Genomic DNA, 24,592 nt, shown 5'->3' on the forward strand with positions numbered 1-24,592 from the left:
GTCGATGCCGTGGTCCAATTTGCAGGTGATGCGTTCCGCTGTATAACCATGGCATTCGGTTAAGGTCTGCGCCAATGCTGTCGCTGTTGTTACTGCTGCTGCTGTGGTGGTTGCCTTGTTTTTCCACTTGCGCCAGCCTCTCCTGCCTCTATTCCATTCAGGTGTCCTTCGTAGTAGCACTTCCACCTTTCGATCACCTCCCGCTCGTCCGTCAGGAGATTTTTATCCGCATTCCGGTACATTGCGGCTTTTCGGAGCAAACCCGCTCCTTCTCCAATCTACATCATCAACATATACCGCTACGATCGAAGCAGGTTAAAGAATGAACGTTCGCGTGGGGGTGGTGTGCTACTTGCATGTTCCGTTCGATATCCTTCTGTTGCACTTAACATTAATCCACCCACGCTTGAAGCTTTATGTATACGTGTTTCTTTTTCTAAGTTTCGTCTTTATGTCTTTATGTCGTCTTTATGGGATTGTTTATGTGCCACCGTATTTGAGCAGCGACCGCAACTATTTGGAATCCCTTTCTGCTTTCATCAGTGATGCATACATGCAAATGAAACCGAATGATCATCTTATCCTTCTGGGTGACTTCAATCAACCTGCGTTAGAGTGGTCGCTTTCTACCGCAGTAAGGCCAGATTCATCTTCAGCTATAAGACATTATGTGCCACATATTTCTTCGAATACATCCAGTTCCTGCTTTTTGGATATGTTAAACCTGCATGAACTCTATCAGCTGAACGGGGTGCATAACCATTTAAATCATTATTTGGACCTGGTGCTCTCCAACTCTGCTGCAGCTGCTTGTTGTTCTGTGTATCCTGCTTCGTCACTGCTCCTGCCCCAGGATGCCCATCATCCTGCTCTAGAAATTGCGTTACCGTCTTCTTTATTTAGGGCTAGTCGGGTTAAGAATGTATTACCTTCTGCTCCTAATTCATTGAGTGTTCGTTATAATTTTCGGCTCACAGACTATCGTAAACTTAATTCAATTCTATCTCGTTCCGACTGGTCTTTTTTTATCAATGTACATCGGTCGACGAGGCTGTCCAATCGTTTAATGCTTTGTTAACCTCTGCACTCCTTTCATGTACACCTATTTTTCGATCCCCTCCTAATCCTCCCTGGTCCAATCGTACTCTTCGCAACCTGAAAAAGGATAGAATGAAATATCTTAGCAGGTATCGTCTGAACCGATCTGCATTCAACTTTCGTTTATTTAAGTACGCTGCCTCTGCGCATCGACTATACAACAGGGCTCGTTTTGAGGCCTATTCGAGTAGACTGCAATCGCGTTTCCGTTCTGATCCAGCATCCTTCTGGCAATTTGTTAGGATTCGAAGAGGGTGCAATACGTTACCTAATGAAATGGTACTTGATTCTCGAACTGCCTCTACGCCTGTTGAGATCTGTGAGCTATTCTCTGCACATTTTTCCCAAATGTTTGAGCCACCGGTTAGTGACCCTAACCTTATTGAGGGTGGGCTACTCTACACGCCAGAGAACTTAATTAATCTCTCCGATATTTCGGTTAGCTCTGAAACAGTTGTACAGGTGTTATTTGGGTTGAAACGTTCTTTTACTCCTGGTCCAGATGGCATTCCTGCCTCTGTTTTAATAAACTGTAAGGACGTGCTTGCTCCACACCTTGCTAAAATTTTCAACCTTTCACTATCTCTTGGGGTTTTTCCTGCTCTTTGGAAATCCTGTTGGCTTTTTCCGGTACACAAAAAGGGATGCCGTAGCATTGTTTCTAATTATCGTGGGATAACCCAAACTTGCGCCACAGCCAAAACTTTTGAGCTATGTATCCTTCCAACCATACTTCATAGTTGTAGTTCAGCTATTAGCCCTAAACAGCATGGGTTTATGCCTGGTAGGTCTACTTCAACTAATCTCATGTCTTTTATTTCCAATATTTTTAGATCTTTTGAGGCCGGTACCCAACTTGATGCAATATACACCGACTTTCATGCTGCTTTTGATAGTTTACCTCACTCTTTATTATTAGCTAAATTGTCTAAACTTGGTTTTGGTGATGGCATTATTAGCTGGCTGTCCTCATATTTAAGTAATCGATCATGCAGGGTTAAAACCGGGTCGTACTTATCTGAGGAGTTTTTTTGTACGTCAGGTGTCCCTCAGGGTTGTGTGCTAAGTCCACTTCTGTTTTCTTTGTTCATCAATGATGTTTGTAATGTTTTACCTCCTGATGGTCATCTCCTTTATGCGAATGATATCAAAAACTTTTTACCTGTGTCTTCTTCTTCTGAATGTCTGAGACTTCAGCATTACCTCAATGCATTTGCTCATTGGTGTTCATCCAATTTACTTCGCCTCTGTCCCGAAAAATGTTCTGTTATTTCCCAAATAGCATTGGAGCGTTACGTTTCGCGATTTTTGTATGGAGGCGTTACTGCTCGCTACCTGCTCATAACACTGCTCGATAGCAGTCCTTAGTGAGCAGGTAGCGTGTAACATTCTATGTAAGCTCAATGAAAGCTCAAAGCTCAAGCGTTACTTAGCGAGTGCTCGAACCACAGTATAACGCTGTGGGTTCTGTATTCGGATGTAAACAAAAACACACACACTTTTTTAAAATTTCGATGCACATTGTCCAGTACAACGATAAAATGTATTTTATTTAACTATTATTCAATACTTACATGCCTCAATATATGGTTTTACACGTTTATATACGATTTCAACCATCACTTTGGATGGTATCAACTGATGCCGACGGCGTTGTTGTCTCTGCGTCAGGCACATGTATTGTTGCCGCTTCTAATGCTCGGATCGTTTTTTCGTTAGCAGTAGCACAACGATTAAACGCACTAACTGTACCACTTGCAAAACGATACAAATAAAGTAAAACACATAATACACCGTACAACACACTTCTTAACAACACTTGCACATAAAAACCACTTGTCGATGCGGTGATCCAATGTCCTGTTTGCAGTGGAAAAATAACAATGAAAGATTAGAATGCTTTCAAATATGACATTATTTTATAATACTTTCCTTTCCATGCTATTTTGTGGTGTATGGAAACGTTGGTTTGCTTGAAGATACACAACGACCGGATCACGATCACAGCCGGCTTTAGTGATTGTTGTAGAAACTGTAACAAAGATCACTATCATTAAATCTGCATTATTTTTACAATTCATTGTGATTTCATGAAAAATAAAGTGAAAAAGTAAAGTAAAAGTGAAAAAGTAAAACATTTCATCTTACCGGCGTCGTATTTCGTCGGCATACACACACACACACACACACACACAGCTGCTCGATCATACTCGGACGAATGTTGCTAAATTCGGGATAATATGATGTTTTTCCTGTGGAATAATGTGTTCAAACATTAAAAGATAGTTTATTCACTGAAATATGCACATAACACTTACCTTTTCCCGAGTTTTCACATAAAATTTTACGATTATTCTGCACACAATCTTTACGGGCGGTTGTCCGTGTTTGTTTACGTTTCTGACTTGACAGATATGCAAGCTGTCATGTGACGAAGTGAAATACATTCAAACCTCGCCAATTGCAAGTCTGCTTTTTCAATTGAATACAAAAAATCCGAGTTGTTCACATAAATATGAGAAAAAGTCAGTTTATCCAGTTTGTATAAAATAACAAACATGACAAAATACGCAGACATTAGTCGTGTTACAAAATGTCTTTCTAATAAACAAAATCTATTTTTTTTGTAGACATATGATATAAATGCAATTAGCGAGTTCTAATTGTGTCATATATATTGCTATTTTCAAAGCGGTTTAAGTTAAAACAAACATCAGTGTTTTTTTAAATAATCAGAAAGATAATTATAAACTTAATAATGATTAAAATGTATTTTATTACATTTATGTTCAACGATAACCTAACTACTAACTAGTAAGCATGTTCATGCACGTGTGTAATTATTTGATAATTTTTTTGTGATCCCTATATGAATGTTATTAAGTAAAACAGACAATTTACTCTGTTCCTTTTTCAATTCTTCAAGATAAGGTTTTTTTAATAGAAACATGTAAGTTTGTTTAAAAAACATATATAAATACACATACATATATAAATAAATATATATATATATATATATATATATATATATATATATATATATATATATATATATATATATATAATTATATATACATTTATTCATATAATATATATTATTATAAAATATATAATATACTATATATAAGTTGTTAATATAATTATTTTTATATCATTATACCGATGGCGGAAACCTTTAATTTTTTCATAAAATTTTAGTACAAGTTTTTGTTAATTTTGTTTTAAAATATGTGATCTGAATCGTTATTAAATATCCATCACTCATCTTTTCCAAATTCAGTTAAACCATCTCGCTTTGCTTTGAATTCTAAGTCAGAATATGTATGGGGTGCGCGGTACGGGTAAGAAGAACATAGGGGCGGGGGTACAAATAAACGCATCACAACACCAAAGTCTGGGTGAGACGGTGATGGTGTGAAACGCTTCTTGCTTCAAGCTCTTGCGGTAACAGCGTTAAAGGCAACAACAACAACAGAGAATAACGCATCGCGTAGAAACAAACACACCGTTCGTGGGTATGTCAGGGGGGGAAACAACGGGAAAAGCTCAATTCTCTCTCAGCGATGCCGCTTGGGTTCTTTCTCTCACTCTCTTTCTCCTATTTTATTTAACTATACTCTCTCTAGCACTTCCCTCTCTCGTGTTATGTCCATCCGTGACCTTGGTATTATACTTGACTGTCGTCTTAACTTTAAACTGCAGCTTGATGAAGTGCTACTAAAAGCAAATCGAACCCTTGGGTTTATCTTACGTTTTACCTCTATTTTTAGAGATCAAAGCATCCTAAGAATCCTTTATTGTGCTTTGGTAAGGCCTATTCTTGAATATGCTAGTATCATCTGGAATCCTCCCACTATTGATGGCTGTTCGAGAATTGAAAGCATTCAGCGCCTCTTTACCAGGATTGCCTTTCGTCGTTTGTTCGGTGCTGCCTCACTACCTCCCTATGAAACGCGATTGCAGTTATTCAATCTTCACTCCTTAAGCTTCCGCCGGCAAGTGTTTCAGGCTTGTTATATTGGTGGCTTATTACTTTCTGCTACTGATGCTCCTGATTTACTCTCGTCCATCTCGCTGTATGTTCCCTCTCGTTCTCTTCGTCCACGTGATCCTCTGTCAATTGAAACACGTCATACTCTTTATACTTTCAATGACCCTCTTCTGTCCTGTTTCAGGTTGTTTAACCACTTTTACTATCTCTTTGATTTCGACTCCTCTCTTAACTCTTTCCGTAACCGTATTTTTTCTTCTAATTCCCTTTAATTATTCTCCTTAGTTTTCTATTACTCTCTTTTTTTATGTTTATGATTTCTTTTCTCTTGTTTTTTTTTCTTTTCTTTTTTGCTAGGTCAAGACTAGGTTAGTTAGGCTTAGTTTTTCATGAATTATTTTGTTTATTTGTTAGTATTAAATTAGTTTTAAGTCTATTATATTTAGCCTTGATGGTGGATATTGTATTAAATAAATGAAATGAAATGAAATGAAATGAAATCTCCTGTAAAACAAGCGGGTGTCCCCCGACTGGCCTAGCTGCTCCAGCAGCTGTACATATGACTCTTCAAAACGGCACTGTTTGGCCTGGAAGCGCAGGGTTTGCTGTTGTAATGAGTTCGGAAGATAGCTACGGTCGCCATGTAATATGATGATTGTACAAACAGCACAACTGATCATCGAGTATCATCGCGGTAGGTCAGTGTTTCGCTGACATGTATCGAGATAGAATAAAACTTTGGTCGAAGCGGACTTTTCAACACTTGTTCGTCCAGACGATCATAGAAACCCAGAAGCGGTTTCCCTTACTGTAAACGTTAGAGTTTAGAAGCCTTACCTAGGATAGGGGGACATAACAAAAATCTTGAAATACGGGGTTTTCCAAATCAATTTCGAATGTAAACATTGTTATTCACCGCATCCAAGATTTTTTTCAACAGCTGTCTAATGGTTTATTTGTTTCAAAATGATATTTTAGTTTAAACACATGATTTTCAACACATAACAAAGAACTGTCAAACTCATTCCAGCTTTAGTTGTGTTGAAAATCATGCTGTAGAAATTAAAAATTATTGTGATGAAAATGAAATGTCAGATTGATATGGAACAACATTTTGCATGCGGTGAATAACAATGTTTACATTCTAAACTAACTTGGAAAACCTAGTAAGTTAGAAGGCGAATTTTTTAGGGAGCGTAACGGTCCTATCTTGACAATCCGAATGAATCTGACGTGCCACGGTCGGAGTTGGGTTTATTTATACTCGATAGATGTTATGGAATGTGTTTTTGTGCCAATTAAAGGTTACTGACATGATGTTCGCACTAAATAATTGAATTGTATACAAATAATATCAAAATGCGTGATTGAATTTTCAACACGATGCGAAAGACCTCTAAAAAACAACTTGAGTGATTTAAAAATCATATTGCGCTTTTGAAAATAGCATGGGTGCGGTGAAACAATAACTTTTGATAGCTAAACTGCATCCAGAGCTTCTGAAATTGTTTTGCTGACATTCGATTCTGACTTGTAAAACCCTGTAAGTTGCTATGCGCTCTCTGCTTGTCTATTGTCTGTTTGCTGCGATAACGATTGAATTTATTATGTTGCGCGTTTCGGTTGTTTTCGATAAATGTGTCTCAATTGCCTTTTTCTACGAACGGTATGGTCTGGGTGTGTTGCTATGGTGTGGATTGATTTGCAAATGTGTTATAATGACTGTGTTGCAATGGTGTGATTTGGCTTTCCGAAGTGTGTCACAATGTGACAATAACTGATAGCAGCGTAGGCAACTCAATCGGGAAAACCGCGAAAATCGGGAATTATATTTTTCCGGGAAAAGCCGCGAAAACCGGGAAATTCTAAAAAAAAGAGAATGGAAATGGAATGAGTGAAAATGAAACCAAGAGCGTGTGTACCTACGCAGGAGTAAATAGATAAAAGCCTGTGCAAAAAGGGTGCCATAGAACCCACTTCTTATCACTTAAAAGTATACATCCCGTAAAACACAATCAAGTAAGTGTCCCAAAATTAAGAAAACCCCTGAATTCTCCTGTATCTATTGCATCATCTGGTTGGTTGGTCCATGGCTTCCGGTTACCCTTTTTTAAAGGTGTGTAATGACATCTGTTAATCAACAATTGATAGCAGATGCAAAATATCTTTTTCACGGGGTAAAGTATTTCTTCGTTAGTGTCATGATGCTGCTAAACGACCAAAAAGCAATATTTTCAAAGTTTTTTTCGTCGTTTGTTCATCAGTTGTTTGCTCATATAAAAGTTCCGAAAATTTTAAGGTTGCATATTTAAATTGCTTAGGATCCATAGTAGTCAAATTAGATCCACAAACGAGCGCACAATAAGATAAGATACGATGGCAAAGGCTGGCAGGATACGTTGGCTGGAGCATATCATGAGGATGCAGGACTCATGCCCCACCAAGAAGGTTTTCGACAGCGATCCCAAGTTCGGCATAGTGTTGGGAGATACAGGATACGGAAGATTCGAAGATTCAATCCATAGAAAGATTCTATCGGATCAGATCCCATTTTTAGGATTTGAATCCCTAAAAGTTTCCAATGCGTTTCGATTGGGAATGGGATTGGGATTGGCAATCCCAATCTCAATCCCAATCCAATGGTCAACGGGGAATGATAAGGAATCGCATTTAATTCATTATATTAGCATGTTTTATTGTCTCAATAGTAGGCGAATTGAACGTCCTTTGTTTTGGTGTACGATGAGCGATATTCTGATTAATATTAAATTAAATACAGTTGAAATTAGAGTTGTGCCTCAAGTACCAGAACTGTACGATTCATTCAATTCATCCTAAAGAACGAACGACCTACGTTCATCTAATCAACGTTCATCGATTCTTTATAAATCATAATGTACTGAGTTGGTCATCAAAATAACGTCCTACCTGCCGAAATAACGAACGTTATAGTATGTCAGGTCGTTCATTTTCCCCACACAAATATGAACATGAACCAAGAAAAGAACGACTTATCCTATCAGTCGAAATAAAGAACGTCCTACTACGCTAGGTCGTTCAATCTCCCCATACAAATATTAACTTGAACCGTAATACCAGGACGTTCATGTAATTCATGTGAACGTCCTACTCTTCAAAATAAAGAACGTCCTAATACGCCAGGTCGTTCATTTTCCCCATACAAATATGAACGTGAATCGTATGACCAGGACATTCACGAAAAGAACGACCTATCCGTCGAAATAAAGAATGTCCTAGTACGCTAGGTCGTTCATTCCCGTCATACAAATATGAACGTGAACCGTAATACCAGGACGTTCACGAAAAGATCGTCCTACCAATCGTAATAAGGATCTTCCTGGTCTGCCTAATAATTTTCAAGATGCAATACACTAATTGTGTTCTTCTTGCAAAATAAAACAATTTACCCAAATTTCTTCAACTGAAATGAACGAATGAATCGCGATTCATGTTCAGTTTATCTGAATGAAGGAACTAGTACGTTCACGTTCATGGAAATGAACCGAATTGCCCAAGCCTAGTGGAAACCCTCATAACGAGTACCCCTTACAGGGGTTTGAATCATATAAGAGAATAGTTCAATCACTTAGGGGAATGTTGCAAACCGGTGCATGCAATTGACAGCGATTTGCGTGGGCGCGCGAGGGCTCGCACGCCATACAAGTTCACCGCCCCAGAGCCCTCGCATTAAAGAGCTTGCGAGCCTTGGTATTTTTTTCATCCCTAGTTTTAGCAGTTATAATTATAGCACCCCGAGAGCAGGTATAACAGTGCGATTTGTAGCATACTAAACACCTGAATTTTGACATTTTAGTTTTCAAAAATCCACAAAAATTTAAAAAGTGATCTTTTCGCCAAATACTACCGCACAAAGAATAATCCATGAATAAAAATCAACGATTTTTTAAAATACCATAAGATTTCGAGCACATGAAATGTTTCGCAACCCTCGCAATGTTTGACGGGTAGTTATAATTATAGCACCCCAAAAGCAGATATAACAGTGCAAATTGTAGCATACTAAACACCTGAATTTTGTCATTTTATTTTAAAAAATCTACAAAAATTGAAATAGTGATCTTTTCGACAAATACAACCGTAGAAAAAATAATCCATGAATAAAAATCAACGATTATTTAAAATACAATAAGATTTCGAGCACATGAAATCTTTCGCAACCCTCGCAATGTTTGACGGGATATGTTAATTGCGGGTTATAAAATATACATGGTGTTCTCTATGCTTAAATAGAGGGTGCCCATTTTGCATGATTAGGGGTGCCCGTTAGTGGTGCCCGAGAAACATTGGGAGGTTTCGAGTTCTAAATTTCCTTGAATATTATACAGGATTTTTTACTTGATTTCGCATGCGTAGCAACATTTAACGCAACCGCAGCAATTGACAGGACAACTACATCAGTTGTTTATGGAACGTCATCACGCTTAAGGCAACTTTCGCACTTGATACTCACAAGCGCGGTACACAATATCACAATTCAGCGGTACACAAGTATTCAACTATTACAACTGCATTTTCGATTTTTAGATATGTTCATTATTTTGAAAACGTTTAAAGGTCATGGTTAATGATTGCTTTGAGCCGCCAAATCCGTACCAAAATCTTTAGGACTGATTAAATAAAATGGCTTTGCTAAGTTTTTATAATTTTATAGATAACATGGATGCATCAGCATAGCCAAAGAATTTCGTTACAAGGGTTTCCAAATCACATTCGAATGTGCACATAATTATTCACCGCCTCCAAAATGTTTTTCAACAGCTGTCAAATGTTGTATTTGCTTTATAATGAACCCGGACCATAATGCAACCGAATAGTCACTCCTTGCTATGGGGGGACGTTCCATTCCACTAATTTAAAGAACTGTTCCGGAAGCTTCAAACTAAGTACATACGTGGTGTATTGTATAAGAAAAATTAAGTAAGGTGGCCGCCACTGTTCATTCTTTCTTAGGAAAGAAAATTTAAATCACAAAAAAAATCATCACAGCATCACAATGCATAGAAAAAAACGTTATGTATATAAATATTGTTGAAGGATGATTTTCATTTTGCACGTTTTTTATATTACTATTAATAAATCTATACAATCTTTATATTAATAATGTTTTCTTATTTACTTCTATTTGTACAGGGTCCACCGCAGTCTGCACAGCCATTCAAATTCACTATAACTGAAAACTGTGATAGGATAAAAGAAGAATTTAATTTTCTACAGGCACAGTATCATAAGTAAGTTTTTTTTTTTTTAATTGTGTTTAATCTTTTATGATGTTAAAAATTTGATTGTGAAAAATTCCTTGATGTGACGGTTTGCGTGGATGCTCGAAAAGAATTCAGGAAGTATGCTCGATTTCCACTTTAACGGGGAACTCGTTATATCCTTGCAAAACCAATTCGACCAGATTGCGAGCTCGCATGAGGCCTCGCAATCGCCATAAATTCATACTGTTTGTAACAGCGCAAGTTATGGCTTGCCATAGACTTGAAATTTGATAAATCTTTTAAATCTGATAAACAAATATGCAGTGAGTGATAATTACGAGAAATTACGATTAAATTTAATGCATGTAATGAAGCGTTTAACAAACATTTCAATACTATTCGAGCAGAATATAGTACTCGAAAGCTCGCAATCCCATTAAACATTGCGAGGCCCGCCATACAATTGACAGCGATTTGCGTGGGCGCGCGAGGGCTCGCATGCCATGCAAATTCACAGCCCCAGAGCCCTCGCATTAAAGAGTTTGCGAGCCTAGGCAGTTTTTTCGCCCCTAGTTCTAGCAGTTATAATTATAGCACCCCGAGAGCAGATATAACTTTGCAAATTGTAGCATACTAAACACCGGAATTTTGACATTTTATTTTGCAAAAATCCACAACAATAGAAATGGTCATAACATTGCAAAAAATATATATTTATGAATAAAAAACAAACATCTTTTTTTTTCGCGTGGGCCTCCTACTTCTTTTGTAGTAGTAGTAGTAGTAGTATTTACTTATACATAAACTTAATTTTCTTCACAATTCATTACATTGGTTCTGGTCGTTTAATTCCATTATTCGCAGCTTAACTCAATACTAGCTATTTCCTTTCTTGTGCTATGCCATTTTGAAATTAATTATTATCGGATGATTATGGAGGATGATCCAATCTTTGGGAAAAATTGACAAAAAACCCTGGTCCACAAATATCATTTAAAATACCATAAGTTTTCGAGCAGACGATACTACTCGCAACCCTCGTAATGTTTGACGGATTGGGTGGGGAGCGACAATAAGGCCTATTATATTGCGTTCGGCATTCGAGAAGATTCACTCGCACGCTCATTTTGTTAATTTTCGTATCGTTTTGCTAGCGACGTTCCGCTTCGACTAACTCATCGGCAGATTTGAGTCGACGAAGTAAAAATCGGTACCGTATTGCTCGAACAGGAAGCTGCATTCGAGAGATTTTCTGCCGACAGCTCAAGCTGACGGAAACGCGTAAATTGAACATCACAAAGAATTTAGGCTACTGTCTACGTGTGTAATTAAGTTTAACATAAGTTTATCAACACTCTCATCACTCATATTTACCTCATTTCTAACAAAATTATGGAAAAAAATGATTTTAAAGAAGTGCTGAATCCGTTTGTTTACACCTACTCCGACCGCCGGTTGCCTCGACCAACTGTCAAACACACAGATGCTAGAACAAAAATGTCGACGAAACCTTCATCGATTCGAATGGCGAAAACGATACCAATTTTTCTCCCATTCGACTCGAGTGCTTCCGACGGAATTGAATGTCATTCGAGTAAAATAATAGGCCCAAATGTCTCGCGTGACAAAAAGTAGCTCAAAATTTCACTCTGTGTTTATGCAAGTAGCTCAATTTGACCCAGACAACCTGTTTTTTGTTTCAGAATACAATTAATAAGTTTTTTTATTCAGGACAATAAATATGTTAAAATGTTTTCAATTTTATTTATTTGAGTTTTGAATTAGTCTGGCTCATAAACAAACCGAATAATCCGATTGTTTCGGATGAAGCAGGAATGACACGCGAGTCAAGTAGCTCGTTTGTAAAATTGAGCTACTTTTTGTCGCGCGAGAAGTCGTCGCGCGCGACGTTGTCGCTTTATGTCTATTTCAACGGTCACGGTTCACAACTAAGTGCTTGCCCGCTGCGTAAAATCGAGCAGTTTCCTTGGCAGGAAATGGACCAAAATCTGTGCAGATTTCATCCGGTGCTCTGGTTTGTTCACAAACGATGTGGCTAGGCCGTTGTGACTTGTCGAGATCTATGCGCTGTGAGATAGCTGGGCCAGCAACCTTTCCTATAAGGCAATGATAATTGCTCGTGCGTTTGTACGTGTATGTGTGGTGCATTTCAAGGCAAGGCATGAGAAAATGAACAAGAATAAATGATTTTTTCTGTCGCTTTACGGCCAAGCTACACGTACCGGACGACATCGGACGATGCTATAAATCCGTTAACGCCAACTGTCAAATCTCATACAAAATCGGCCCGCTGTGATCCGAGACGGCCCGGCCCGACGCGAATCTCTTGTCTACGGTTCTACGTTTTATGGCATCGTCCGATGTCGTCCGGTACGTGTAGCTTGGCCGTTACAAAGCAGGTACGTTGTAGAAGCTGGCAGAACGGACAGTCGATGAAAATCAGCGCCAGGCTGAACGAGTTAAATACCAATTAACAATTTTTATTTTTGCACCTGTCAAGCAAATATTCATGCCTTCCAGCAACATGCTAATGCTCATGTTTCTTTGATGTTTCATTATTCTGAAAGTACATAAGGTACATTTAAATCAGATTCATCAAATATTTTTTTTATTTATGAAATAATCAAGCACTTAACTATTGTTATTCTACTTAATTTTTTTTTCAGTCTCAAAATGGAGTGTGAAAAACTAGCTCAAGACAAAACGGAAATGCAGCGACATTATGTAATGGTAAGTTAATAGAAAATAAACTTTTGTTTCAAAATCACAGTGAGTTTTTATGTGCAATGCAGTTCTACAAAATTGTACAGTACAATTTACAATTAAAACATGAAATGAAGGATCTTACTGTTATACCAATTCTTATATGTTTTCAAATGTACAGTGAACTGTCTCTAAGATGTAGTCTCTTCAAGATAATTTGTTTCTTTAAAATGAACATTTTAACGGTCCCACCATATTTCATACAATTTATGTCTCTTCAAGATGTCTAATGCCCAGGAAAGGAATTTCCTAATAGATAATCCAAAGCAATCATCTTTTATATGTGATTTCAATGAACTATCCCTTTTATGGCTTTTCGTCCATCAAATTTCATTTTAATTGCGTTTAAATCCCGCCATATACTTCAAAACTGCCAAAACATCGTTTTCGATCCGTTTCCCGCAAGGTTTTTGATATCGAGAACGAAGGGCCTCAATTGATTCTCAAATCAGAATAGGAAGGCGGTTTTATAATTAAAACTCGCTTACTTGTCACATTTCTATGGAAACCTAGAATCCACTATTGGAAGCGAGATAGGTTAGTTGTATACTAGACCTGATTTCTTTAGCACTATTTCATTTGACTTCGAGACATGTCGATTGCGAGAATACAAAGTCTATATAACACAGAGGTCGATGTATAGCTCGATTTTGGTCCACCATTTTGAAAGCTTTTTTTTGACAGTTAGATGAAAAAATGTTCACAAACGATTCCAAACAACCAAATACTTTTCAGGGCTAATTGTGCTATTTCTGCACAAAATCTAGAGTAAATATACATTTCATTCTCATTATCGTGGCATGTAGTAGTTTTTTTACTAATTCATCAGTTAAAAACGACTAAAATCAGGAAACTAGCCTATTAGCTTTGCTCCTCTTGAGCTGCACATGATTTCGTCATAATTTTGGGCACTGATCTTGTTATAATCTATAATTGTACTATAATTATATCTATTCGTCAACTTTTTAAAGTATAATATTGCGATGAAACGATGTAAAAATGATCGAAAATGCATCCAGACCACTGCATGTACAACAAATACAACCTCAATGTATGCTACGATGAAACTATTGATGCTTTTTCATCCAGCTGTCAAAACTTTCCCAAGCTTTTTGATCAAATGTTCTGGATGACTCGACCTCTGTATTATATAGACTTTGGCAAGAATACAATAGGCCTGTAAGAATCGTTACCGCAAACGTTACAATACTAAGAATCGCAAGTTTTTGCTAGAATCCCTTCTATATTTGCATATAAGTTTGCAGGAAAAATGTAAAGGAAATGCAGGGCTGTTACAGCTATCGCGGATTTTGCGTTTCGCGCGGATTTCGCGCGTTTTTACTCTTCATCGGCGCCTTTCTTCAGGGACCTTTTCTTGAAGGATGTACGGGGAGAGTATTATTCGCAGTTGTTTGATGAGACCGAAGGAAACATCAGACTCAAGGAAATGGAAGTGAACGTGAAATATTTTTCGAGCCACCTGACGAAGCTGATGTTCTTCCATCTGAATTCCGCTTTTCTCGGTAAAGCTGATATTCTTCTGGGCAAAATTCTCGAAGGACTGGAAGCTGCTAAACTCCCTTTAGACCACCTTGTCATGATAAGCCGGGATGGCCCAAAGAAAGAGGATTCCAGCTAGTTGACACAGGATCATGCCCAGTCCATATCATACACAATGCTTAAGTATGCCTTGAAAGAGTTTGGGATTGAGGTGTCTGAGTTGGCGAAAGTAGTTTACTACTATTTTGATGTACCATCCAAGTGGGAAGAATTCAAAAAAAGTTGCAAGGAAAAACCAAAAAAGTTCTTAAATTTGGTGGAACACGTTGGGTAATGTTAGCCAATGCACGCTGGTGCTACTAGCGAACATAGACGAACCCGTCAAACATTGCGAGGGTTGCGAAACATTTCATGTGCTCGAAATCTTATGGTATTTTAAAAAATCGTTTATTTTTATTCATGGAATTTTTTTGCGGTAGTATTTGGCGAAAAGATCACTATTTAAATTTTTGTGGATTTTTGAAAAAAAAATGTCAAAATTCAGGTGTTTAGTATGCTACAAATCGCACTGTTATACCTGCTCTCGGGGTGCTATAATAATAACTGCTAAAACTAGGGGTGAAAAAACTACCAAGGCTCGCAAGCTCTTTAATGCGAGGGCCCTGGGGCGGTGAACTTGTATGGCGTGCGAGCCCTCGCGCGCCCTCGCAAATCGCTGTCAATTGCATGGCGGGACCCCTGACCTAGTCGAAATGAATTCGATCGACGAAGAGCGATACCAATTATCGACAAAATTGTCGAAGTGCTCGATGTTTTACATAGGATCTGTCTGCTTTTCGAAACAGACTTTTCGATTTCGATTACGATCGAATGAACAATCCGTATGCGATGCCAAAGTGAATTTTGTTCAATCAAAACGAACTTTTATTATCAGGTTTTCGATTTCGATTGCAACCAAAATCGTATGCGATACAGGCCAGTGTTCGAGGACACACAGGAATTGCTTTCTCCCTCTTTCTCGCACCGTATGAACAGATTCGCCAGAGATCGAAATTTGTTCTGTTAGTGTTGAAATTGCACCTATACAACTGAATTCATCTAACGCGTTCGAATTGGTCCAGCAGTGCTCGATACGTGTTCTGTTGGTGTAGAAGCCAAAGTGGTGGAGGTGTCGTCATGTAGAACATTTGGCCATCAAGGCGTTAGGAAAAAGCACAAAACCAGGATCGACGGCGTTGTCTAATGCGACGAGTGCTGCTGGTATATGGGTCTTCTACTTCTTCTTCTTCTTCTATTTGGCGTAACGTCCTACGTGGACATGCCGGCCTATACAGGCTTTCGAGACTTAATTCATTACCACGTAGCCGGAAAGTCAATCCTTGCTACGCGGGACACGGTCCATTCTGGACTTCAACCAATGACGGGCATGTTATTGAGTCGTTCGAGTTGACGACTGTACCACGGGACGGCTGGTATATGGGAATGATAGACGAATGGTTTACATTAGAGTTGGGCAAAACGCAAAAAAATCGGAACTGGGTCCGGACGATTCCAACAAATTTCGGACCCAGTTCCGAAGGGTAGGTTCAATCCGACAAGCCGGAACCCCCGGAATCGTCCGGAATCGTCTGGAATCGTCGAAATCGTGCGGAGTCGTTGGTAACCAGTAACACAAGATGCTAGCGTCTATATCGAACTATATTGAGGAACTCAGTGCGCGACATTCCTGGATTAAATGTACGACAGACAGCATTGACATATGCGCGGCGGCCGGAACGTGAACTTGAATCGTCTGGAATCGTCGGAACAGTCGTAATCGACCGGAATCGGCTCTACTATTCACTACTATCGATTGACTACGATTCCGCATGATTCCGGACGATTCCGGTCGATTCCGGGCGATTTCAGCCAATTCCGGTAAATTCCGACTGTTCCGACGATTCCAGACGATTACGACGATTCCGCACGATTCCAGACGATTTCAGACGATTCCGGACGATTCCGGACGATTCCGACGATTCCGGACGATTCCGGTGGAACTAGCGATTCCTTATCTTTGGAATCGGAATCGGAATCATACTTGCCGGAACCGTGGGTGCGATCCGCAGAACCCATCTCTAGTTTACATTCAATAAAAATCCGTTCAGCTTAAAAAATATTAAAAACCTGTATTTTATTATAACCACACTTCATAAATCGCCATTTTCCATATTATATTGCGGCTGCTGTCTGTTAACCAAATATCGACGGCTGTTGTCAAACTGAATCTCAAAACCCGTCAAACATTGCGAGGGTTGCGAAAGATTTCATGTGCTCGAAATCTTATGGTATTTTAAAAAATCGTTGATTTTTATTCAAGGATTATTCTTTGTGCGGTAGTATTTGACGAAAAGATCACTATTTAATTTTTTGTGGATTTTTGAAAACTAAAATGTCAAAATTCAGGTGTTTAGTATGCTACAAATCACACTGTTATACCTGCTCTCGGGGTGCTATAATTATAACTGCTAAAACTAGGGGTGAAAAAACTACCAAGGCTCGCCACCCAGTCAGACAGCCCGCCATGCAATTGACAGCGATTTGCGAGGGCGCGCGAGGGCTCGCACGCCATAGATGTTCACCGCCCCAGAGCCCTCGCATTAAAGAGCTTGCGAGCCTTGGTAGTTTTTTCACCCCTAGTTTTAGCAGTTATAATTATAGCACCCCGAGAGCAGGTATAACAGTGCGATTTGTAGCATACTAAACACATGAATTTTGACATTTTAGTTTTCAAAAATCCACAAAAATTGAAACAGTTCAAAAATAACACCGCAACAAAAATAATTGATGAATGAAAAACAAAGATTATTTAAAATGTCAAAAGATTTCGAGCAGATACTACTCGTAACCCTCGCAATGTTTGACGGGAGCCTTCTGTTAATTTACCCATTCGAGCAGTTTTGTGTCTGTCATAACAGTAATTTAAGAGCAATTTAGCGGTACGAAGTGTTGTTGTTTGTTGTCAGTAAAAAGATATAAATTAGACCAAAAAGAGTATTGTTTTAATACTTTTCAGGGCTAATTGTGCTATTTCTGCACAAAATCTAGAGTAAATATACATTTCATTCTCATTATCGTGGCATGTAGTAGTTTTTTTACTAATTCATCAGTTAAAAACGACTAAAATCAGGAAACTAGCCTATTAGCTTTGCTCCTCTTGAGCTGCACATGATTTCGTCATAATTTTGGGCACTGATCTTGTTATAATCTATAATTGTACTATAATTATATCTATTCGTCAACTTTTTAAAGTATAATATTGCGATGAAACGATGTAAAAATGATCGAAAATGCATCCAGACCACTGCATGTACAACAAATACAACCTCAATGTATGCTACGATGAAACTATTGATGCTTTTTCATCCAGCTGTCAAAACTTTCCCAAGCTTTTTGATCAAATGTTCTGGATGACTCGACCTCTGTATTATATAGACTTTGGCAAGAATACAATAGGCCTGTAAGAATCGTTACCGCAAACGTTACAATACTAAGAATCGCAAGTTTTTGCTAGAATCCCTTCTATATTTGCATATAAGTTTGCAGGAAAAATGTAAAGGAAATGCAGGGCTGTTACAGCTATCGCGGATTTTGCGTTTCGCGCGGATTTCGCGCGTTTTTACTCTTCATCGGCGCCTTTCTTCAGGGACCTTTTCTTGAAGGATGTACGGGGAGAGTATTATTCGCAGTTGTTTGATGAGACCGAAGGAAACATCAGACTCAAGGAAATGGAAGTGAACGTGAAATATTTTTCGAGCCACCTGACGAAGCTGATGTTCTTCCATCTGAATTCCGCTTTTCTCGGTAAAGCTGATATTCTTCTGGGCAAAATTCTCGAAGGACTGGAAGCTGCTAAACTCCCTTTAGACCACCTTGTCATGATAAGCCGGGATGGCCCAAAGAAAGAGGATTCCAGCTAGTTGACACAGGATCATGCCCAGTCCATATCATACACAATGCTTAAGTATGCCTTGAAAGAGTTTGGGATTGAGGTGTCTGAGTTGGCGAAAGTAGTTTACTACTATTTTGATGTACCATCCAAGTGGGAAGAATTCAAAAAAGTTGCAAGGAAAAACCAAAAAGTTCTTAAATTTGGTGGAACACGTTGGGTAATGTTAGCCAATGCACGCTGGTGCTACTAGCGAACATAGACGAACCCGTCAAACATTGCGAGGGTTGCGAAACATTTCATGTGCTCGAAATCTTATGGTATTTTAAAAAATCGTTTATTTTTATTCATGGAATTTTTTTGCGGTAGTATTTGGCGAAAAGATCACTATTTAAATTTTTGTGGATTTTTGAAAAAAAAATGTCAAAATTCAGGTGTTTAGTATGCTACAAATCGCACTGTTATACCTGCTCTCGGGGTGCTATAATAATAACTGCTAAAACTAGGGGTGAAAAAACTACCAAGGCTCGCAAGCTCTTTAATGCGAGGGCCCTGGGGCGGTGAACTTGTATGGCGTGCGAGCCCTCGCGCGCCCTCGCAAATCGCTGTCAATTGCATGGCGGGACCCCTGACCTAGTCGAAATGAATTCGATCGACGAAGAGCGATACCAATTATCGACAAAATTGTCGAAGTGCTCGATGTTTTACATAGGATCTGTCTGCTTTTCGAAACAGACTTTTCGATTTCGATTACGATCGAATGAACAATCCGTATGCGATGCCAAAGTGAATTTTGTTCAATCAAAACGAACTTTTATTATCAGGTTTTCGATTTCGATTGCAACCAAAATCGTATGCGATACAGGCCAGTGTTCGAGGACACACAGGAATTGCTTTCTCCCTCTTTCTCGCACCGTATGAACAGATTCGCCAGAGATCGAAATTTGTTCTGTTAGTGTTGAAATTGCACCTATACAACTGAATTCATCTAACGCGTTCGAATTGGTCCAGCAGTGCTCGATACGTGTTCTGTTGGTGTAGAAGCCAAAGTGGTGGAGGTGTCGTCATGTAGAACATTTGGCCATCAAGGCGTTAGGAAAAAGCACAAAACCAGGATCGACGGCGTTGTCTAATGCGACGAGTGCTGCTGGTATATGGGTCTTCTACTTCTTCTTCTTCTTCTATTTGGCGTAACGTCCTACGTGGACATGCCGGCCTATACAGGCTTTCGAGACTTAATTCATTACCACGTAGCCGGAAAGTCAATCCTTGCTACGCGGGACACGGTCCATTCTGGACTTCAACCAATGACGGGCATGTTATTGAGTCGTTCGAGTTGACGACTGTACCACGGGACGGCTGGTATATGGGAATGATAGACGAATGGTTTACATTAGAGTTGGGCAAAACGCAAAAAAAATCGGAACTGGGTCCGGACGATTCCAACAAATTTCGGACCCAGTTCCGAAGGGTAGGTTCAATCCGACAAGCCGGAACCCCCGGAATCGTCCGGAATCGTCTGGAATCGTCGAAATCGTGCGGAGTCGTTGGTAACCAGTAACACAAGATGCTAGCGTCTATATCGAACTATATTGAGGAACTCAGTGCGCGACATTCCTGGCTTAAATGTACGACAGACAGCATTGACATATGCGCGGCGGCCGGAACGTGAACTTGAATCGTCTGGAATCGTCGGAACAGTCGTAATCGACCGGAATCGGCTCTACTATTCACTACTATCGATTGACTACGATTCCGCATGATTCCGGACGATTCCGGTCGATTCCGGGCGATTTCAGCCAATTCCGGTAAATTCCGACTGTTCCGACGATTCCAGACGATTACGACGATTCCGCACGATTCCAGACGATTTCAGACGATTCCGGACGATTCCGGACGATTCCGACGATTCCGGACGATTCCGGTGGAACTAGCGATTCCTTATCTCTGGAATCGGAATCGGAATCATACTTGCCGGAACCGTGGGTGCGATCCGCAGAACCCATCTCTAGTTTACATTCAATAAAAATCCGTTCAGCTTAAAAAATATTAAAAACCTGTATTTTATTATAACCACACTTCATAAATCGCCATTTTCCATATTATATTGCGGCTGCTGTCTGTTAACCAAATATCGACGGCTGTTGTCAAACTGAATCTCAAAACCCGTCAAACATTGCGAGGGTTGCAAAAGATTTCATGTGCTCGAAATCTTATGGTATTTTAAAAAATCGTTGATTTTTATTCAAGGATTATTCTTTGTGCGGTAGTATTTGACGAAAAGATCACTATTTAATTTTTGTGTATTTTTGAAAACTAAAATGTCAAAATTCAGGTGTTTAGTATGCTACAAATCACACTGTTATACCTGCTCTCGGGGTGCTATAATTATAACTGCTAAAACTAGGGGTGAAAAAACTACCAAGGCTCGCCACCCAGTCAGACAGCCCGCCATGCAATTGACAGCGATTTGCGAGGGCGCGCGAGGGCTCGCACGCCATACAAGTTCACCGCCCCAGAGCCCTCGCATTAAAGAGCTTGCGAGCCTTGGTAGTTTTTTCACCCCTAGTTTTAGCAGTTATAATTATAGCACCCCGAGAGCAGGTATAACAGTGCGATTTGTAGCATACTAAACACCTGAATTTTGACATTTTAGTTTTCAAAAATCCACAAAAATTGAAACAGTTCAAAAATAACACCGCAACAAAAATAATTGATGAATGAAAAACAAAGATTATTTAAAATGTCAAAAGATTTCGAGCAGATACTACTCGTAACCCTCGCAATGTTTGACGGGAGCCTTCTGTTAATTTACCCATTCGAGCAGTTTTGTGTCTGTCATAACAGTAATTTAAGAGCAATTTAGCGGTACGAAGTGTTGTTGTTTGTTGTCAGTAAAAGATATAAATTAGACCAAAAAGAGTATTGTTTTAATACTTTTCAGGGCTAATTGTGCTATTCTGCACAAAATCTAGAGTAAATATACATTTCATTCTCATTATCGTGGCATGTAGTAGTTTTTTACTAATTCATCAGTTAAAAACGACTAAAATCAGGAAACTAGCCTATTAGCTTTGCTCCTCTTGAGCTGCACATGATTTCGTCATAATTTTGGGCACTGATCTTGTTATAATCTATAATTGTACTATAATTATATCTATTCGTCAACTTTTTAAAGTATAATATTGCGATGAAACGATGTAAAAATGATCGAAAATGCATCCAGACCACTGCATGTACAACAAATACAACCTCAATGTATGCTACGATGAAACTATTGATGCTTTTTCATCCAGCTGTCAAAACTTTCCCAAGCTTTTTGATCAAATGTTCTGGATGACTCGACCTCTGTATTATATAGACTTTGGCAAGAATACAATAGGCCTGTAAGAATCGTTACCGCAAACGTTACAATACTAAGAATCGCAAGTTTTTGCTAGAATCCCTTCTATATTTGCATATAAGTTTGCAGGAAAAATGTAAAGGAAATGCAGGGCTGTTACAGCTATCGCGGATTTTGCGTTTCGCGCGGATTTCGCGCGTTTTTACTCTTCATCGGCGCCTTTCTTCAGGGACCTTTTCTTGAAGGATGTACGGGGAGAGTATTATTCGCAGTTGTTTGATGAGACCGAAGGAAACATCAGACTCAAGGAAATGGAAGTGAACGTGAAATATTTTTCGAGCCACCTGACGAAGCTGATGTTCTTCCATCTGAATTCTATCATTCCCATATACCAGCCGTCCCGTGGTACAGTCGTCAACTCGAACGACTCAATAACATGCCCGTCATTGGTTGAAGTCCAGAATGGACCGTGTCCCGCGTAGCAAGGATTGACTTTCCGGCTACGTGGTAATGAATTAAGTCTCGAAAGCCTGTATAGGCCGGCATGTCCACGTAGGACGTTACGCCAAATAGAAGAAGAAGAAGAAGTAGAAGACCCATATACCAGCAGCACTCGTCGCATTAGACAACGCCGTCGATCCTGGTTTTGTGCTTTTTCCTAACGCCTTGATGGCCAAATGTTCTACATGACGACACCTCCACCACTTTGGCTTCTACACCAACAGAACACGTATCGAGCACTGCTGGACCAATTCGAACGCGTTAGATGAATTCAGTTGTATAGGTGCAATTTCAACACTAACAGAACAAATTTCGATCTCTGGCGAATCTGTTCATACGGTGCGAGAAAGAGGGAGAAAGCAATTCCTGTGTGTCCTCGAACACTGGCCTGTATCGCATACGATTTTGGTTGCAATCGAAATCGAAAACCTGATAATAAAAGTTCGTTTTGATTGAACAAAATTCACTTTGGCATCGCATACGGATTGTTCATTCGATCGTAATCGAAATCGAAAAGTCTGTTTCGAAAAGCAGACAGATCCTATGTAAAACATCGAGCACTTCGACAATTTTGTCGATAATTGGTATCGCTCTTCGTCGATCGAATTCATTTCGACTAGGTCAGGGGTCCCGCCATGCAATTGACAGCGATTTGCGAGGGCGCGCGAGGGCTCGCACGCCATACAAGTTCACCGCCCCAGAGCCCTCGCATTAAAGAGCTTGAGAGCCTTGGTAGTTTTTTCACCCCTAGTTTTAGCAGTTATAATTATAGCACCCCGAGAGCAGGTATAACAGTGCGATTTGTAGCATACTAAACACATGAATTTTGACATTTTAGTTTTCAAAAATCCACAAAAATTGAAACAGTTCAAAAATAACACCGCAACAAAAATAATTGATGAATGAAAAACAAAGATTATTTAAAATGTCAAAAGATTTCGAGCAGATACTACTCGTAACCCTCGCAATGTTTGACGGGAGCCTTCTGTTAATTTACCCATTCGAGCAGTTTTGTGTCTGTCATAACAGTAATTTAAGAGCAATTTAGCGGTACGAAGTGTTGTTGTTTGTTGTCAGTAAAAAGATATAAATTAGACCAAAAAGAGTATTGTTTTAATGATATTTTAGTGGAAGAAGACGTCGGCGGTGTGTTTAAAACTGTAAAATGTAAAAAAACAGCCGAGAAATAGTGCTATTTGTGCACCACCTTCTCAGGGTGAAGCGGCTGTTCAAGTCGAGTTTGCTATAAAAAATTCATTGTAACCGTTTGTAAAAGTTAAGGAAAATGATTGAATATAACCAGTAAACTGTAATATAATAAATTTCGTGTTATTTATTAACAATTTAGCCGAACAAAATATAAACAGAATAGAGGAAGGAATAGGATCTGTCAAAACTGCTCGAATGGGTAAATTAACGACTGCTAATTTACCATTAAATTACTCTTAAATTACCGGTAATTTAGCGGTAAGATAGGGGCAAATTAAGTCCGATTTGTCTGACTGGGCAGCTCTTTAATACGAGGGCTCTGGGGCGGTAAACTTGTATGGCGTGCGAGCCCTCGCGCGCCCTCGCAAATCGCTGTCAATTGCATGGCGGGAAGGGCAACATGCCAAACGCTAAGAAGACTTCTTCTATTTGGTGTAACATCTTACGCGGACATGCCGGCCTATACAGGCTTTCGAGACATAATTCATTCCCACGCAGCCGGATAGTCAATCCTTGCTACCACAACATACAAGCCGTTTTTGTAGCAGAGTTTATCTTTCCTTTTTATTTCACTTAACTTATTAAACCGTAAACGAAGTAAAAACCGAAAAAAACTAAAAAATAATGGCTTAGCGCATCCTCTCTCGAAGCTACTGTCCCTCCTGTGCTACTGTCCCGCTCCGCTCGCGCGCTACCGTTAAGCCGCGGCTAAAGCTAGAATTCTGATTTCGTTTACTATCGCGATTCCGGGTTTTATTTGGTAATTTCCAAAACATTTTGTAAATTCATCGCTAGCAGCGCTAACACCTAATAACCCTATATAAATGCACTTTTCGTGACCTGGACGCAATTATTTAACTTTAAATACAAATTGAATGGAAAACCGTCTCTCCCATAATGAGTTTTACGCATAGCGAGTGAGTCATTGGAACGGAATAACACTGAGTGCCATGGTTATCATACATGATAGTCAGTTATGTTTCCTGGGGGACATG

General features: G+C 39.3%; 1 protein-coding gene across 2 annotated transcripts in view; it reads left to right on the plus strand.

Annotated features, from left to right (window-relative positions):
• LOC120900854 (protein groucho-like) overlaps positions 1–24,592 on the plus strand; it is a 66,950-nt gene that overhangs the window by 14,176 nt on the left and 28,182 nt on the right. For both annotated transcript variants that reach the window (XM_040308363.1, XM_040308364.1), the window contains exons 3-4: positions 10,262–10,359; positions 13,020–13,083. In XM_040308363.1, coding sequence (XP_040164297.1) covers positions 10,262–10,359; positions 13,020–13,083 — 162 coding nt within the window. The remainder of the gene's footprint in view (positions 1–10,261; positions 10,360–13,019; positions 13,084–24,592) is intronic.

The sequence above is a fragment of the Anopheles arabiensis genome, chromosome 3 (assembly GCF_016920715.1).
Source record: "Anopheles arabiensis isolate DONGOLA chromosome 3, AaraD3, whole genome shotgun sequence".
NCBI classification, from domain to species: domain Eukaryota; kingdom Metazoa; phylum Arthropoda; class Insecta; order Diptera; family Culicidae; genus Anopheles; species Anopheles arabiensis.